Source organism: Prunus avium, chromosome 5, assembly GCF_965620075.1.
Source record: "Prunus avium chromosome 5, drPruAviu1.hap1.1, whole genome shotgun sequence".
Taxonomy (NCBI): Eukaryota; Viridiplantae; Streptophyta; class Magnoliopsida; order Rosales; family Rosaceae; genus Prunus; species Prunus avium.
Window position 1 is genome coordinate 23,366,522 of NC_142288.1, and position 18,036 is coordinate 23,384,557.

Consider the following 18,036-nt stretch of genomic DNA (forward strand, 5'->3'; position numbering starts at 1 on the left):
AGATTCTTGGAGAAAAGATAGAAGATTTACTCAATAAAAGGGTTTATCCGAGAAAGTATGAGTCCGTGTGCAGTTCTTGTATTGTTGGTATCGAAGAAGAACATTACATGGCCCATGTGTGTAGATAGTCGTGCAATCAAAAAAATCACCATTAAGTACAAACTTCCAATTCCACGCCTGGAGGACATGCTCGATGTTCTGGAGGGCTCTAAAGTGTTTTCCAAAATTGATTTGAGGAGTGGTTACCACCAGGTTCAGATCAAACCTGAAGATGAGTGGAAAACAGCTTTTAAGAGCAATGATGGATTGTACGAATGGTTAGTGATGCCGTTTGGATTGTCAAACACATCGAGCACATTTATGAGGCTTATTAATCAGGTTATGCGTCCCTTTATTGGTTCATTTGTTGTAGTTTATTTTGATGACATTCTAATTTACAACAAAACCAATGAGGAGCATCTGATACATTTGAAGGAGGTTTTGAAGGTTCTGCAAGAGAACAAGCTATTTATTTACCTGAAAAAGGGTACTTTCGTTGCAAACAAGTTACTTTTTCTGAGTTATGTTGTTAGTACATATGGTATCCACGTGGATGACGATAAGGTGCGAGCTATTCAGGAGTGGCTTACCCTGAAAATAGACAGTGATGTGAGGAGTTTCCATGGCTTTGCCACCTTTTACAGGCGTTTTGTTCGACATTTCAGTACCCAGACTGCACCAATTACTGAATGCCTAAAATGTGAAAATTTTAATTGGGGTGAAGAGCAAGAGCAAAGCTTTGCCCTCATTACAGAAAAGTTGAGCACAACATTGGTTCTAGCCCTTCCCAACTTTGAGAAGATATTTGAGGTCAAATGTCATGCGAGTGGAGTGGGTGTTGGAGCTATTTTGTCTCAAGAGAAGAGACCGGTTGCATTTTTATAAAACAAACTCAGTGAAGCACGTTAAAAATGGAGCACTTATGACCAGGAGGAGCGTTATTTTTTGCCATACTTGAAGCGAGATGTCAGCACTATTGTGTGGAAGTGCTACAACTATCAGGTATCTAAAGGACAGTCCCATAAAATATTGGTCTTTATATGCCTTTCCATGTCCCTGATGATATTTGGCAATACTTATCTATGGATTTTGTTCTAGGACTCCTTCGTACACAACGATGAGTCGATTATGTTTTGTAGTGGTTGACAGGTTTTCCAAGATAACACACTTTATTGCTTGTAAGAAGACTGCAGATGCTTCCAATATAGCCAAATTGTTTTTCAGGGAGGTTGTGTGGTTGCATGGTGTTCCTAAATCTATTACATCAGACTTTGACACCAAATTCTTTAGCCACTTTTGGATAACCTTGTGAAGGATGTTTGGTATAGATTTGAATTGTAGTAGCACCACACATCCGCGGACAAATGGTCAAACTGAGATTACCAACAGAACCCTCAGAAACATGGTTAAGAGCATTTGTGGAGACATGCCAAAGCAATGGGAAGTTGCACTGCCACATGTGGAGTTTGCTTACAACAGTGATGTTCATTTTTCCACAGGAAAATCACCATTTGCCATTGTTTACACTTCGGTGCCTAGGCATGTGGTTGACCTGGTCAAGCTTCCAAGGGCCCAGAATACTAGTGTAGCTACTGAAAATATGGCTAAATAGGTTCAGATTGCGAGGGAAGAAGTGAAGGAAAAACTAGAGAGGACCAAAACCAAATTTAAAGTCATCGCTAACAAGTGCCGTCGTGTGAAGTTGTTCCAGGAAGGAGACTCCGTGATGGTTTACTTAAGGAGAGAACGTTTCCCAATTGGTACCTACAACTAACTGAAACCTCGGAAGTATGGCCCTTACAAAGTTTTGAAGAAGATAAACGACAATGCCTATGTTGTGTATCTTCGTTATTCCATGGGCATATCAAGCACTTTCAATGTTGCGGATCTACATGAGTTCCATGACGATGAGTCAATTTATTCTGATGATAACTCGGGGTCGAGTTCTTCGGAAGTGGAAGGGACTGATGTAGAACAAATGGTGGAAGCAATCAAAGAGGAGCTGGAGACACGCACCTGCAAGGGCAAATCGTGCAAATTGCAGATTTGGGCTATGAGCTCAGAATCGGGCCCATGACCAGTCAATTCGAAGAGAATGGCGTCACGAGAAAAACTCATTGCTTTACCATTATGTATGGGTTTTTCCAGGCATCCGAGATCATTTAGTAGCCCGAAATCTAGTTTTAAAATTTTTACAGTTTTTGGAAACTTTGTTATTTTCCTATTTTAATTCATTTGTTTATTCCTATGGTTTTTAGGAGTATTTAAACATATTTTACCTGTGACTAGAGTTATGTTTTGTTATTTTCAATTTATTAAATAAACTTTAAAATTTCTTCATATCTTCACGGTAGATTTTGGAATTTTATATTCTAAACTAAGGTTTTAACCACTTATTTCTCATGCTGCGTCACACTCTCTCTTTTATATATATATATATATTTTTTCAGTTAGTAGCACCAATTACTTTCAAATTTTCAATGGTAGTGTCAGTAGTGTCATTAGGGACCAGTGGACCACCGTTTTGTTTTACTAATTTGGAAGAAAGCCTGTCTTTCATCCATATAAGGTCAGCATCGTCTTTGACCAAAAAAAGAAAGAGACCTTGCGTTCATTGGTTCTCGTCGGTTGGCCTTGCCGTTGGGTTTAGGGAGCTGCATGCTCTCTCTCTTTGACACTCTAGTCTGCCCCACTGCTAAGCTTTCTACCATCTCCTCCTCCACCCAGTCATTGCGTCTTTTGTTGCTGTTGTTGTTATTGTTGTCGTCGTTGTTATCGAGTTCACTAAAAAGAAGATGAAAGCCAGTTACATCAAAGGATTATAAGACTAGCTAGTGGTTAGAACGTAACAGAATCTACAATTATGCTCTCTATTTTGTAGTTAAAATTTATATAAAAATATATAAAAAACTATTTTAGGAGCTCTCCATAAAATTTTAACTTCAATCACTCTCTAATTTAGGTTTTCATAAATGCTATAACTCTTTTTTAATTGGTCAATCTCTATAAAAATAAGGGTTAATTACAATTTAGTACCCTGTACTTACACCCTTAAGACATGTTAGTCCCCGTATTTTCAATTTTAACAATCGCATACCCTTAGTTTGTAAATTTTTTGCAATGTGGTTCCGCCGTTAGGGTTTCCGTCAGATCCTCTGTTAGTTGCCTACGTGGCATTATGGGTCCCATATTTTTTTAATTTTTATTAATTTTAAATTGATTAAAATATTAAAAAACCAAAAAAAAAAAATCTTTTTTTAAAAATCTCTCTTTCTCCCCCAATTCCACGATTTCTTTCCCCATTTTCCTCCCAATTTCTTCCCCCTCCCAGATTTCTTTCCTCCCCCAGTTTCTTCTACCCCGCCCCCCAATTTCTTCCCCCTCCAAGATTTCTTTCCTCCCCCTCCTTCCTCCCGATTTCTTCCCCATAGTACCACAAGAAACAACACACGATTCTTCTCTCCCCCCTCCCCTCCCCTCCCCCCCAATCTGAATCCTTCACCGTACCCTCATACCAAGACAATCTGTATTCGGAGTTCCATCGGATTTCCAAGCTTTTCCGAATAGCAGGGCTTCAGCATTTTGGCGACGTCAACGTTTTGGACCCAGATTCGTGAGCAATTGTCCCAGTTTCTCAAGAACACCAGTTATTGGGCTCGAATTCGCGATCAATTTATGCATGAGATCTATGGGTTATGGGTTTGTGGGGGCTGAGGTCGTGGGTTTTGAAGGGTGGTAGTCATGGGGAATGCAGGGAGAAAGAGAGGGGGGAGGGGGGATGGGTTCTGTGGGTTATGGGGCTGGGGTTCCGGGCTTTGGTCATGGAGAGAGAGAGAGAGAGAGAGAGAGAGAGAGAGAGAGAGAGAGAGCAGCTGGATTTCAAGATGGGTTTGGAATTTTGACCCCAAAATCCCAACTTTAACAGAAAAATGGGACAAAAGCTAAGATGATGTTGGGGTTTTGGGGGGGGGGGGGGGATGGGTTCTGTGGGGGTTCTGGTTCTGGGTTCGTGGGGGTTCTGGTTCTGGGTTCGTGGGGGTTGGGGTTCTGGGTTCTGACCCCAAAATCCAAATGCTTGTTTGTGCTTTTCATTATCTGGGTTTGAATCGTGGGGGGGTATGAGTTATGTGGATTATGGGTTCATGGGGTTTGGGGTTCTGGGTTCTGGGTTCGTGGGGTTTGAAGGGTGGTGGTCATGGGGAATACAAGGAGAAAGGGAGGGGGAAGATGAAAATCGCAGGGGTGGGATGAGTTCTGTGGGTTATGGGGTCATGGGTTCTGGGTTTGTGGGGTTTGAAGAGTGGTGGTCATGGGGAATGCAGGGAGAAAAGGGAGGGGGAAGAAGAAAATTGCAGGTGGGTTATGGGTTCGTGGGGGATGAGGTTCTGGGTTCTTGTCATGGAGAGAGAGAGAGAGAGAGAGAGGGAGCAGTTGGGTTTCAAGATTGGTTTGTGGATTTTGACCCTAAAATCCCAACTGTAACAACAAAAAAAAAAAGGACAAAAGCTAAGATGATGAAAGACCCAGATGGATCAAATGGGTTTCTGGACTGCAGAAAGACCAGCCAAGATCAAAGGAAACAATGGAAGAGAGAGAGAGAGAGAGAAAGAGATTTATTTATTTTTTGATTTATTGATTTTATTGATTTTTTTTTATTTTTAATATTTTATTCATATTTTAATCAATTTAAAATTAAAAAATTAAAAAATGTGGGACCCACAATGCCACGTAGGCAGTTAACAGAGAGTTTTAACAGAAACCCTAACGGCGGAACCACATTGCAAAAAATTTACAAACTAAGGGTATGCGATTGTTAAAATTGAAAATACGGGGACTAACATGTCTTAAGGGTGTAAGTACATGGTACTAAATTGTAATTAACCCTAAAAATAATATAAAAAATAATTAGCATTAATTAAAGATTTAAAATACTCATAAAATAAAGCAGCATTAAATTATAAGGAGTCATTAGGAGTTTTTTTTTTCTCTCCTCAGATTTAGGAGCTTCTAGAGATCTCCCTATTTTAGAAGGTGGATAAGGAGTATGGTTGGAGTTGTATTTTTTCAAATCCTCCTAAAATTTATTTAAAGAGGTAATTTAGGAAACTCATTGTGGATGCTCTAACGTAAATAAATTCTCAGATGTTTGAGAAAGACATATCCTCTTGCTATACTGGCCCATGAAAACAAGGACATCCTCACATCATCGTTGGCCCTGCCCACCACCATCACCCTCGTCAAAATAATTGAGTCAGGCCCAGGGCCAAGTGGGAGTGTGACTACGACCACAACTAGCCGTAGACATATCGACTACTCTCTTAGAATGCAGGAAAATTAAACACAGGACCTCGGTGGTAGATGCCGATCCTCCTAGTCACTTGATCTATAAGCCGTTTGCAACATATATACATCTTTTTATAATAAAAATCAAACTTCCGAAAATCTGTAAGCTGTTTACATGGATCTCATTCTTATGAAAACTCCATACCAAGAAGATATAAACACTCAAGAACCACACGACCTCAATAAAATCAGTTTCTTTTTTCTTCACAAAATTGAATTAAAAGAAAGACATAAATAATACTATATATACTATTATCTTTCTGGGAGGCAATAACTTTTCTTTTTAATAATTTTGTTTTTTATTGAAAAGATTTTTCTTAGAGCATCTTCAACTGATGTGTCAAAAGTGCCACGTAGACATTTAACGGCTAGAAATAACATCTCACATCACTCCAACCGATGTGTCAAAGCTGATGTGGAATGAAGGCTGGAAGTTGAGATGTTATTTTTGACATCCCAAAAATAAAATGTCAAATGAATATTTTATTCTTGGCCAGGATCCAGAAATTATGAAATTTGGGAGGTTGATACTTTCCATTCTCCAACGCACATTATTTTTCAATTCTTGGCCTCAGCTCCATTTGATAATGCTATCTTCAATTATTCTGTGCTCAAATTCTAACAGTCAACCAGATCACTCATACTAAGCTACAGCCACACTGTCAATTGACTGGTAGAACATGATTTGTTTCATTCATGGCCTGATTTTTATTAAAATAATAATCAAAATTCACTACTAGATAAATATTCAATGAGTATGGGTATTAGTGTCCACAAATATGATTTGTATCAGCATTTTCAGTGCCTAATATATTAAAAGACTGTTATTTAGTATATTGGGAACGAAAGGTGTCAATACAAACTATATTTGTGAACACTAATATTCATGTTTACTGAATTTTTTTCTCGTCGTAATTTTCACGAATTAAGAATAAAACATTATCTGACTTGTTAATTACATCCATCTAATACATTATTATAAGCTGATTTGTTTACAAATAATGTGCATGATTGTGTATATTATTCTTGATCTCCAGAGTCTTTGGTTTTAAAATGATTGATGGTTGATAGAGATGCATCACAACGTACGAAAGGTGTTGGGGCCTGTGGCATGAGAAACACTTATATGAAATGGGGATAACATTATTTTGTTATTCCGATCAATCATGGTATGCCACGAATGATAACTTTTTCACATGACAGATTGTGATTGGCGGGGTATAGCAAAACAATACTATCCCCGTGTCATACAAGTTTTCTGGTGTGGCACATACTAAAGACAGAAACTAAGGACCTTTACGCATTTATATAAGAACCTCTAAACCTCATGCCCTGCCTATGAAATAGCAGAAGTACAAGAAGGGAGACTCAGACTCAAAGAGTTTCCACTCTTGCACCATCATGTCCACCACCACCACCCATAATGACCTCCCACTACACACCCACAAGCGCTCCCGTAGAACCACCACGAACCGCGTGTTTGCGGTGGTTCACTCGTGTGCCATCCTAGCCCTTCTCTACCGCCATGCACTCTCTCTCCTCCACTCCACATCCCTCATCTCTTTCCTTATCACCCTAACCTTCCTCATCTCCGACTCTATTCTGGCTTTTATGTACAGCACCACACAATCTTCTCGTATGACACCGATTTACCGTAAAGAATTCCCCGAAAACCTGAAAAGGGTTGTCAAAGAATCGGATTTCCCAGCGCTGGACTTGTTCATATGCACTGCTGATCCGTTCAAAGAGCCACCAATGAATGTGGTAAACACCGCCTTATCGGTCATGGCTTATGATTATCCGACCGATAAGGTTTCGGTGTATGTTTCGGATGATGGGGGCTCGGCTCTCACTCTCTTTGCTTTCATGGAGGCCGCCAAGTTTGCAAGACACTGGCTACCTTTCTGCAGAGAGAACAACATAGTGGAACGCTGCCCTGAAGCTTACTTTGAAACGGATCATTCTCGGTTACCTGAAGCTGACAAGATCAAGGTAATAGTATCATATTTCAATGTTGCTTAATTATTAACTATAAATATATTTAGCTAAATCAATATGTATAGTATTAATATCCTCTTATCAGGTTTATATTGTCACATAAATAAGTATAGTTACGGATTATATTGTGTGACAAGAGAACATCATATAATACTTATGTTATTACACTGTGAATACTAATTGTTATGACTTTTCTTAGTTACACCGTAATTAGGGACCACTTTGACCAACACTTTACCCCTTACGGGCCGATCCGGTGTGAGTGGGGATTAGTCTGGGTTGTGGTTAAGGCTTAAAGGTGTCACCCATAGTTGGGGCCCATTCAGGACCACCTCATGGTTCATACCAAAAAAGAGAGACCTTCTTAATCTTTATAAAAGCCCCTACCAAAATTGCTCATGTATTCAGAACACAAAAGGTTGCATTAAGCAAGAAACAAATAGACATGGGGTCTTGCTATAAAGAAACGAAAACACACAGAAACGTGATCACGTCGGCTGCAATACCTATTTGGGTCCCTATCCTCTTCATAATGCATGAGCCAATGACGGCACAAACAGCCAACACCAAGTTGTATGGGCGCATCGCATCACATTCAGGACTGGCCTAATTAACCCAGATTAAGCTTAATTAATTATGTTTTGTTCTGAATCATGGCACAGATTATGTACCAAGGCATGAAAGTGATGGTAAACAATGTAATTGAAAGAGGCAAAGTTAGCGACGAATATATAACTGGAGAACGGGAAAGGCTAGCTTTCAGGAAATGGACAGATGGATTTACCCGACAAGATCATCCCACTATTATTCAGGTATATTTTTCTATCCCAACTGGTGGACCACTTTCTCCTCACGCTCTATAAACTTAAAAGCATACATATACATGTACGTGGACAGGTTCTTTTGGACAATAGCAAAGACAGAGACATCGCAGACAATTCAATGCCAAACCTAATATACGTCTCTAGAGAGAAAAGCAGGACATCACACCACAATTTTAAAGCTGGTGCCCTTAATGCCCTTGTAAGCTTCCATACCTTTTTTTTTTTGGTGCTCACATAATCATTTCATTCTCAATTAATTAATCAATCATCTTCATTTCTTGACCAACTAATTTATATTTATCTGATGGTGTGTTGTAACAAAAGCTTCGAGTCTCAGCCGCCATGACCAATGCTCCAATAGTCTTAACCCTAGACTGTGACATGTTCTCCAATGATCCCCAAACACCTCATCGTGTCCTTTGTTACTTCTTAGACCCCAAAATTCAATCTGAACTAGGGTATGTGCAGTTTCCTCAACGCTTTCGTGGGATCAACAAGAGTGACATATATGCATCTGAAAACAGGCAGTTGTTTGAAATTCATCCACGGGGAATGGATGGGGTTTTAGGGCCAAATTATGTAGGAACTGGGTGTTTTTTCTCAAGACGAGTCTTCTTTGGCGCCCCTTCGAAGTTTTTACCACCCGAAAACCCCCAACTTGGCCCAAACAATGTGGTGGACAAACCCATTCAGAGTCCAGAGGTTCTAGAATTGGCACACCATGTTGCAGCTTGCAACTATGAAAAAAACTCCAATTGGGGATCAAAGGTACACTCTTTCTTTTTGAGCGAGTTGTTATTTCCGCTCCAAAAAAGTCATTGTGCACTTAGATTCGAAAACTGATGAATTAAGTTCTTAAATTGTGTAGATTGGTGTGAGATATGGTTCGCTGGTGGAGGACTACTTCACTGGTTATCGTTTGCAGTGTGAGGGATGGAAGACCATATTTTGCAATCCAGATAAGCCAGCATTTTATGGGGATTCCCCAATCACCCTCATTGATGTTTTAAATCAAACCAAGCGATGGGTCATAGGCCTCCTTGAGGTGTGTTTATCTAAGTATAGCCCAATTACATTTGGCATAAAAGCCATGGGCCCGCTCATGGGCCTTGCTTATTGTTATGCATTTTGGGCCATTTGGTCAATTCCAATCACCACATATGCCTTCCTACCCCAACTAGCTCTTCTCAGTGGACTCACTATATTTCCAAAGGTAACCCTTTTCACAATTCCACTTTTTAAATAATTGGTAATTTAATGTCCATAATCAAACAGTCTGATATATCATGTCGCAATGTTAGAATGTTAATTTGACCTAATTAAGATTCATATTAACATTTTGACAACATCTCATAAGTGTCTAATGTAGTAATCTAAATATACAAGGGTCAGACAAGATGTGCACTAAGATTGAAGTACTTATTGCAGGTTTCAGAGCCGTGGTTTCTCTTATATGTGTTTGTTTTCCTCGGAGCCTACGGTGAAGATCTTCTAGATTTTTACTCAACTGGAGTAACATTCCAAAAGTGGAGTGACCAAAGGATGTGGCTGATTAATGGACTCTCAAGCTTCTTGTTTGGAGCCACTGAGTTCTTCTTCAAGTCCTTTGGCATTGCCACACTTGGGTTCAATGTGACAAGCAAAGTCCTTGACGAGGACCAAAGCAAAAGGTACGAACAAGGAAGTATGGAGTTTGGAGTCCCATCACCTTTGTTTGTGCCCCTAACAACTGCTGCCATTGTCAACTTGGCTGCCTTTGCTTGGGGGCATGTAGAGGTTCTCAGAGGCAGGAATGGCCTGGAGGGACTGTTGATGCAGATGTTCATAGCTGGGTTTGGGATAGTAAATTGCATACCAATTTATGAAGGCATAATTAGGAGTGATAAAGGAAAAATTCCTACAAAAATTACTTTAGTTTCAACATTTCTAGCATTTGCTCTTTATGCAGCAGCTTATGTTATTACTCTTAGGAACTGAACCCCCCAAAAACTGTACTAATTTTAGCCTTAAAAACCATTATTTCTTAGATTTATTTAGAATTGGATAAATTGTATTTTAGTTTATGTCTAGAGAAAGCGATTTCGAATAAAACGTTGTTAGATCCCTACAATTTTATAATGAATTTGGAGTCCCTATGAGAGATCCCAAAAGCTTGACGACAAAGCTGTGGACCATTGTTTTGTTTAATCATTGGCCTCAATGCTAAGTTTTCTAAGAGAAGAAATGTTCTACTATCTCCACTCAGTCTTCTTTGCAAAAGAAAGTTTAGTTAATCTGACCACTTGGTTGCCGCCATTGTGTTAGGTTTCCTTTTAGGTCTTTTGGGAAACTTCTTTGTAACATTAATATAAACAATGAAAAGCTTAATGAGTCATGTTAAATTTAAAGGGGATGTATATGGACCTACATATATTGAATTGAAGGTACTACTAGATCATGAGGCTAACGATCTTTTGCCAGATTTATGTTGCGAGGTGAATGCTTACATTGACTGAACGAGTCTGAAATAACCAATGACGTAACATTGGATGAAAATTATTTTAGAACTCCAATGCCCAAAAAACAAACCCTCATGAAAGCTACCTAAAAACAAAAAAGAAAACTATTAAATCATATTTGTAAATTATGGAATCATCCACATATCTATTTTAATAACTTAAGAAAAGGAGTTCCCATAAACACATGACATCTAAATTATAGAACTTATTATAATATGAAATCAAGAAAATGAAAACACTATTTTATGAGATAGAGATGCTACAAAGTAAAAAAGTGTCAACCATACACAAGTCAAAAACACTTTAGAATGATGGAAGTCGTAATAATACTACTGATGGAAGTCGTAATAATACTACTGGAATGATTGGTGCTGGTGGTTTATTAAGAGATGCTGATGGTGCTTGGCTTAAAGGTTTTACTGGAAATTTGGGAGTGGGTCCTATCCTTGCGGCAGAACTATGGGGCATTTTTTGGGGGCTCTCCTTAGCTTGGGATGCTGGGGTTCGGGATGTGGTGATTGAGTGTGACTCCAGTATTGCTGTGGACTTAATTAATAACCCTACTGGAGCCAACCATCCTCTCTATAATATCATCAATTGTTGCAAACTAAAGATTCATGGTGATTGGAACTGTGTTGTCCAGCATATTTACCGTGAGATGAATACTGCTGTTGATGCCTTGGCTGCAATGTGTGCTGATTTGGCTCCTGGCATTAACTATTTTGACCTGCCTCCGACTTCTATTATTGATCCTCTGGCTGCTGATGCCATTGGCACCTCCAGACCTCGCTTTCTTCCTTTGTAGTCTTTCTGCTGTTGCTGGGCCTTTGGCCCTCCTTTTTACCAAAAAAAAAAAAAAAAAAAAAAAAAAAAACACTTTAGAATGGTCAAAATGTTTTCTCAAAGGAGAAACTAACTACGTTTTATGAGTAAAAGTTTTATGAATAAAAATCAATCTGATTAGTACATATATATTCTCAGTCTAGCAACATCAACATAGTGGAAGCTAGTGGGTGACAATTACTTCATTATGACATATTCTTGTATATGGATCTTGCTAGAAGTTAGAATCTAACCTAGTTATAGTAAACAAATTCTCAGATGCTTTGAGAAAGAGACATTGTTGTATGATTTTGCTAATTTGTTATCACTACAGCTAAAATTTGAGCAAAAATGTGATAATGTCCAAATGTTCAAGGTCCTGCCACCCACCACTACCCTAATCGTCATTAAAGAATTAAGGCAAGGCCAAGTGGGGAACGTGAACCCTCTACAAACACAAATTCTGACCATCTCTTTCTATAAATAATGGAATTGCAAAAATCTGAAAATTATTTGTTATTGTGGATTTGAATGTGATTGGCCTAACATGGATCGCACTCTTATGCAGCTTCTCACATAATGCTACGTTTCAAACAAAAGATTGTAACAAGAATAATTGCAGATCATATATTCCAACAAGAAGATAATCATCATGGTCCAAATCCGAGTTGTTTATGGCCATAGGACAAGTATATCCCCCGTTGTAGGGCAGATTCTCTAGGGAAGGTGGAGGGAAGGTGGACAAATAGATTTTATTATAAACTCATCCAATGCCTGCTACATAGCAACACCACCATGTCCACCACACATATGATGAGCTCCCGCTTCACACTCACCAACCCTCTCGTAGAACCACCGTGAACCGCCTGTTCGCGGTGGTTCATTTGTGTGCCATCTTAGCCCTACTCTATCACCATGCACTGTCACTGCTCCACTCCAAAACCCTCCCTTCTTTCTTCATCACCCTCATCCTCCTCATCTCCGACTCTGTCCTCGCTTTCATGTTCACCACCACACAATCTTTTCGGATGAATCCAATACATCGAATCGAATTCCCTGAAAACCTCAAAAAGGTCGTGGAAGAATCGGACTTTCCAGCACTGGACGTGTTCATATGCACTGCTGATCCGGACAAGGAGCCGCCAATGAACGTGGTGAACACGGCCTTATCGGTCATGGCTTATGATTACCCGATCGACAAGGTATCAGTGTATGTTTCGGACGATGGCGGCTCGGCTCTTACTCTCTTTGGTGGAGGCTTCCAAGTTTGCAAGGCACTGGTTGCCTTTTTGTAGAAAGAACAAGATAGTGGAGTGCAACCCAGAAGCTTATTTTGCAATGGATCATTCTCGGTTTGCTGAGGCTGAGAAGATCAAGGTAATAGCTACAAATAGTATAGTACCATATATCAATTTCCTTATGTTGGGATTTTAGAAGAACAATAAAGTGATTTTATTTATAGAAAAGTTTATATAGATCCAAATTCCCATTCTGGAGTTGGGTTTAATCCTCGGATTTGGTGACTTTGATACAAGTCCTTTGACTTTTGTGCAACATAAGATTACATTCCTTTTTAAATATTGTATGATGCAATCTTTTTATTTTTATATTTTTAAAATCATTTTTTTTTCCAATATTTCCCATTATCTTAGATTACTTACCTTAATGAGATAATTAGCCAATATTATATTTCTTTCCTTATCCAATTTACCCTTGAGCACATAAAACGTACGGAATAATGAAGTTATTAATTGCAGCAAATTTTATGGTGGTTTTATAATAAATTACTAAATTTATGGTAAGTAAAGCACCTAATTAGGAAGACCTCTTTTTTTTTTTTTTTTCTTTTTTAAATGTTGTACATTGACATAAGAAAGAAATAATGGAATGAGTTTAGTGCTCAAAGGAAGCCAAACACTCGTTAAAATAGATGAGAAAATAATGGAGATTCAGACTTGGGGTTCATCCGAAGGCACAAATGACCCGCTGAAGCATGGTCTAATATCCATTTGCTATGCAGTCATAGTATCGACTTTTTCTTCTTCTTATTCTTATTTATCTTTTCTGCTTCTTCTTTTATTATTATTATTATTTTATGTTGAATATATGCTCAGCTTTAAATCAGGTTCAGTCATTTTGTTCTTTATAGTTGTTATTTTATGTATAGTATACCTAAGATGTAGGTAATACATTTTTTGATATATTTTTCTTCATATATATATCTAAATTATAGGTAACATATTCCTTTTGCTTTTTTTTTAAAGTTATTAATTGACTTGTGTTTTTACATACATGAGATATAGGTACCAAACTTTTTTGCCTTTTTGTTTATGAATCTAAGTTATAGGTAACATACGCTTTACCACTTATCTTTTTTATGTACTGGAGATATAGGTAGCATATATTGTCCGACTTATGTTTTTATGCACCTAAGTTATAGGTAATTTAATATTCTGCTTGTTTATTTTTCCACCTTACTTATAGGTAAGATGTTTTGTGGTTTGTTCAACCTATGATGTAGATATATTATCTCACGGTATAGATATATTGTCCTATTGTCCATTGCATAGGTATAATATGTGGGTTTTACTTTCATTGATTAAATGGTATATATTATGTAAATATTATCAAGGAAAGAATTCAAAATTCAATTACAAGGAAATTATGCATTAAATTTTAGTTTTTCAATATGTTTTTCTTATTTACCTCAAAGGGTAAAATTGACACAACAAAAAAGTAAATAAAGTCAAAGGACCTACGTCTAAAACTAAAAACGTGTGGACTAAATCCAATAACAGCTAATCATTTTGGACCTAGATCTAAGAATCCCTTTTATTTATTTAACAATAGATGGGTACAAGGCTTTATAGAGGACTAGGCTTATTGGCCTTCAATAACTAGAAACTGTTTACTAGGCTTATCGGCCTTTTTCCTATTTTCTGGCTTATAGCTCACTTATACAAGAGGCAACACCTATTTATAGATATAGGCTGCCGCCATTGTCAAATAGTTTACAATATAATAATATTACTTTATTACAAGATTTTTATTAGGACTTTTCTAGAATGTCTACAACAATTATGTCTTAAAGTTTGACTTTGTCAAAGTTGGTAGACATTTCTTGAGGTTTCTACTTTTTTTTAGATTTTTCTAAATTCTTCAAGACAAGTGTGCATTTAATTTAACATCTTAATTATTATATATATATATATATACATGTATGCTTATGTTGTTAAACTGTAAATGTGAATTACGGCACGGTGTGTTCATATGAGAACATTTGTGTAAAGATTCGAAACCCCATACACCCAATAAATATTTGTGTAAACCACCTCCCTCTTGTACCAAAAAAAAACCTTCGGAGAGTATACAATGAGAGGGAGAGAAGGCAAGTAGATAGGCCAAACGGGACTCCTAAGATGGGAAACTCCCTTGTTTCATAGAATGATATTAGATTTATGGAGCAAACCATTAGATCAATTAACTATATTTTGTTCTGAATCATGCCATGGCACAGGATATATACCAAGGCCTGAAAGTAAGGGTAAACAATGTAATTGAGAGAGGCAAAGTTGGGCATGAACATATAACGGGAGAAGGGGAAAGTCAAGCTTTTAGGAAATGGACGGATGAGTGTACCCGACAAGATCATCCCACTGTCATCCAGGTATTTTTCTATCTCAAGTGGTGAAGCTCTTTATTCTCACTTTTCTGATGATATGATTAGACTACTTTGATTCTCTATCACCCCTTTCCGTAATCATTAAAAAATGAACAAAGGTTACCTCAAAGCAACACTAAGCATTTCTATGAAGAATTAATCACGCAATAATCGTACTAGACAATTTGTTGAGTCCTAGCATCCGTGTAGTGTGTGTGAGTTTAGTATGCTATCGCCCCTCTCAATAGGAAAGGTCTTCAAAAAAATAACGTACTCATGATTATTTTTTCTAGTGACACTTATTTTATACTTTGCTAGAAAACATACATCAATCCAGGATTCAAAAAAAATATAGACTAACTTATACCTAGGTAATTACCTTTTCTCCCAAATTTCAGTTCGGCTATAGCCCTATCTAGACATGGCTGGATCTGTGCCCTTGTTAAAGATGATCTGAGTTCAAATCTAATGCATATGCGTATCTGTGTGTAACATGATCGAGCAGATTATTTTGGACAAGAGCAAGGACAAAGACATCACAGCACATTCGATGCCAAACCTAATATACGTGTCGAGAGAAAAACGCAGGACATCACCCCACCAGTTTAAAGCTGGTGCCCTTAATGCCCTTGTAAGCTTTCCGACGTACTTATTTTTCCCATTCAAACATCTCTTTTATTAATTCATTTCATTCATGTATGCATTGGTGTGGTGTAACAAAAAGCTTCGAGTTTCAGCCACCATGACCAATGCTCCAACAATCTTGACTCTAGACTGTGACACCTAGACCCTCGAACACCCCATCGTGCCCTATGTTACTTATCGGACCCCAAATTTCGATCCAAATTAGGGTTTGTGCAGTTTCCTCAACGTTTTCGTGGCATCAACAAGAAGGACATATATGCATGTGAGCACAAACGTTTGTACAAAATTAACCCTTTCGGAATGGACGGGCTATTGGGACCAAATTATTTAGGAACAGGGTGCTTTTTCTCTAGAAGGGTTTTCTTTGGAGGCCCCTCACATCTTTTACTTCCTGAAATGCCCCAACTTGGTCCAAACAATGTTGTGAACAAACCCATTCAGTCTCAAGAGGTTCTGGAATTGGCTCACCATGTTGCCGGTTGCAACTATGAGAAGAATACCACTTGGGGCTTAAAGGTAATTCGGCCAAATATGTAATTACTCTTTTAAACTTCTCCTTTATTTATTTATTTTAAATTTGGAAATTGATCCAGTTGTGGGTTAGGCCAATTGGTTTGGTAATGTGCTGGTCTCCTTGCACCCGACTTCGATCCCTCTCACCGTACGTTACAGTTATTAAAATATCGCTTTGTAAAAAAAAAAAAAAATAATAATAAATTGTGTAAATTGTGTAGATTGGTGTAAGATACGGCTCACTTGTAGAGGATTTCTTCACTGGTTATCAAATGCATTGTGAGGGATGGAAGTCTATATTCTGCCATCCAAATAGGGCAGCATTTTATGGGGATGCGCCAATGAAACTTGTTGATGTGTTGAATCAAAACAAAAGGTGGTCCATAGGGGACCTTGAGGTGGCTTTCTCCAAGCATAGTCCAATTACACATGGCACTCGGGCCATGGGCCCTTTTATGGGCCTTGCTTATGCTCACTATGCATTTTGGCCCATTTGGTCCATTCCAATCACCACATACGCCTTCCTCCCCCAACTAGCTCTCATCAATGGACTCACTATATTTCCAAAGTAATGTACATTTACCCTTCTCAATTTCTTCTTCTAGAGAAATGTGAATTATTTTATTGTCAAACAGTTATACGTAATGTTTATTCGGGCAGGTTTCAAATCCATGGTTTCTCTTGTATGTGTATCTTTGTATCGGAGCCTACGGTCAAGATCTCCTAGATTTTGTGTTAGCTGGAGGAACATTCCATAGGTGGTGGAATGACCAAAGGATGTGGATGAATAGGGGACTTTCAAGCTTCTTGTTTGGAACCATTGAGTTCTCTCTTAAATCCTTAGGCATTGCCTCGCATGGGTTCAATGTGACAAGCAAAGTCCTTGACGAGGACCAAAGCAAAAGATACGAACAAGGAAGCATTGAGTTTGGAGCCTCATCACCCTTGTTTGTGCCCCTAACAATGGCTGCCATTGTCAACTTGGTTGCCTTTGCTTGGGGGAATGTAGAGCTTATCAGAGGCAGCAATAGCCTGGAGGAACTGTTCCTGCAGATGTTTATCGCTAGTTTTGGCATATTGAATTGCAAACCGATTTATGAAGCCATAATCAGTAGGAGAGATAGAGGAAGAATTCCAACAAAAATTACTGTAATTTCAGCATTTCTTGCATTAGCTCTCTATGCAGCAGCGTATGTTGCTCTTAAGGAAGTGACACTGCCAAAAAGTGTGTTTTTAGTTTTAGGCACATAAAAAAGGGTGTTGATATTTGGACCGTATTCACTGACTATATTGTTGATCACTTCTCTAATATATGTGGGTTCCACATACACTAGTGGAGCCGACCTCCATTAAAATGACGGTCATCAATATTAGTAAAGCCCACCTGTATTAGAGAGACCGTCATCAATATCATAAATAAATGTGGTAAAACATTATGAAAGCCCAAAGGGGTTACAGTGAATTGCTATATGGCCAAGTTGTTTGCGTAGACAAGTAATCTTTTTTTTTTTTTTTTTTTCTCTACATTCTTTTGAATAGAGCCTAAAATTAACCGAGTACACCCTACTGCAAAAGTATTTATTGAATTACTAATTTATCCTAATATAAAATGACCAAAAATGATATATTGAATTGTGAAACAAATATACACTTCATTGATTTAATTGAAGTGGCATATGATATGGACATGCCA

The 18,036-nt window shown here is 38.1% G+C and overlaps 1 protein-coding gene and 1 pseudogene across 1 annotated transcript; both read left to right on the forward strand.

Moving 5' to 3' along the window:
* The first annotated feature begins 6,688 nt into the window (after nucleotides 1–6,688).
* LOC110771745 (cellulose synthase-like protein G3) lies at nucleotides 6,689–10,243 on the forward strand. Its single transcript, XM_021976095.2, has 6 exons — nucleotides 6,689–7,374; nucleotides 8,043–8,192; nucleotides 8,278–8,403; nucleotides 8,529–8,972; nucleotides 9,073–9,417; nucleotides 9,633–10,243. Exons 1-6 carry the CDS (start codon nucleotides 6,784–6,786, stop codon nucleotides 10,179–10,181), a joined length of 2,205 nt encoding a protein of 734 aa, XP_021831787.2. The 5' UTR covers nucleotides 6,689–6,783; the 3' UTR covers nucleotides 10,182–10,243.
* Nucleotides 10,244–12,198: 1,955 nt separating this feature from the next.
* Nucleotides 12,199–17,728, forward strand: LOC110771722 (cellulose synthase-like protein G3; annotated as a pseudogene).
* The last annotated feature ends 308 nt before the right edge of the window (nucleotides 17,729–18,036 follow it).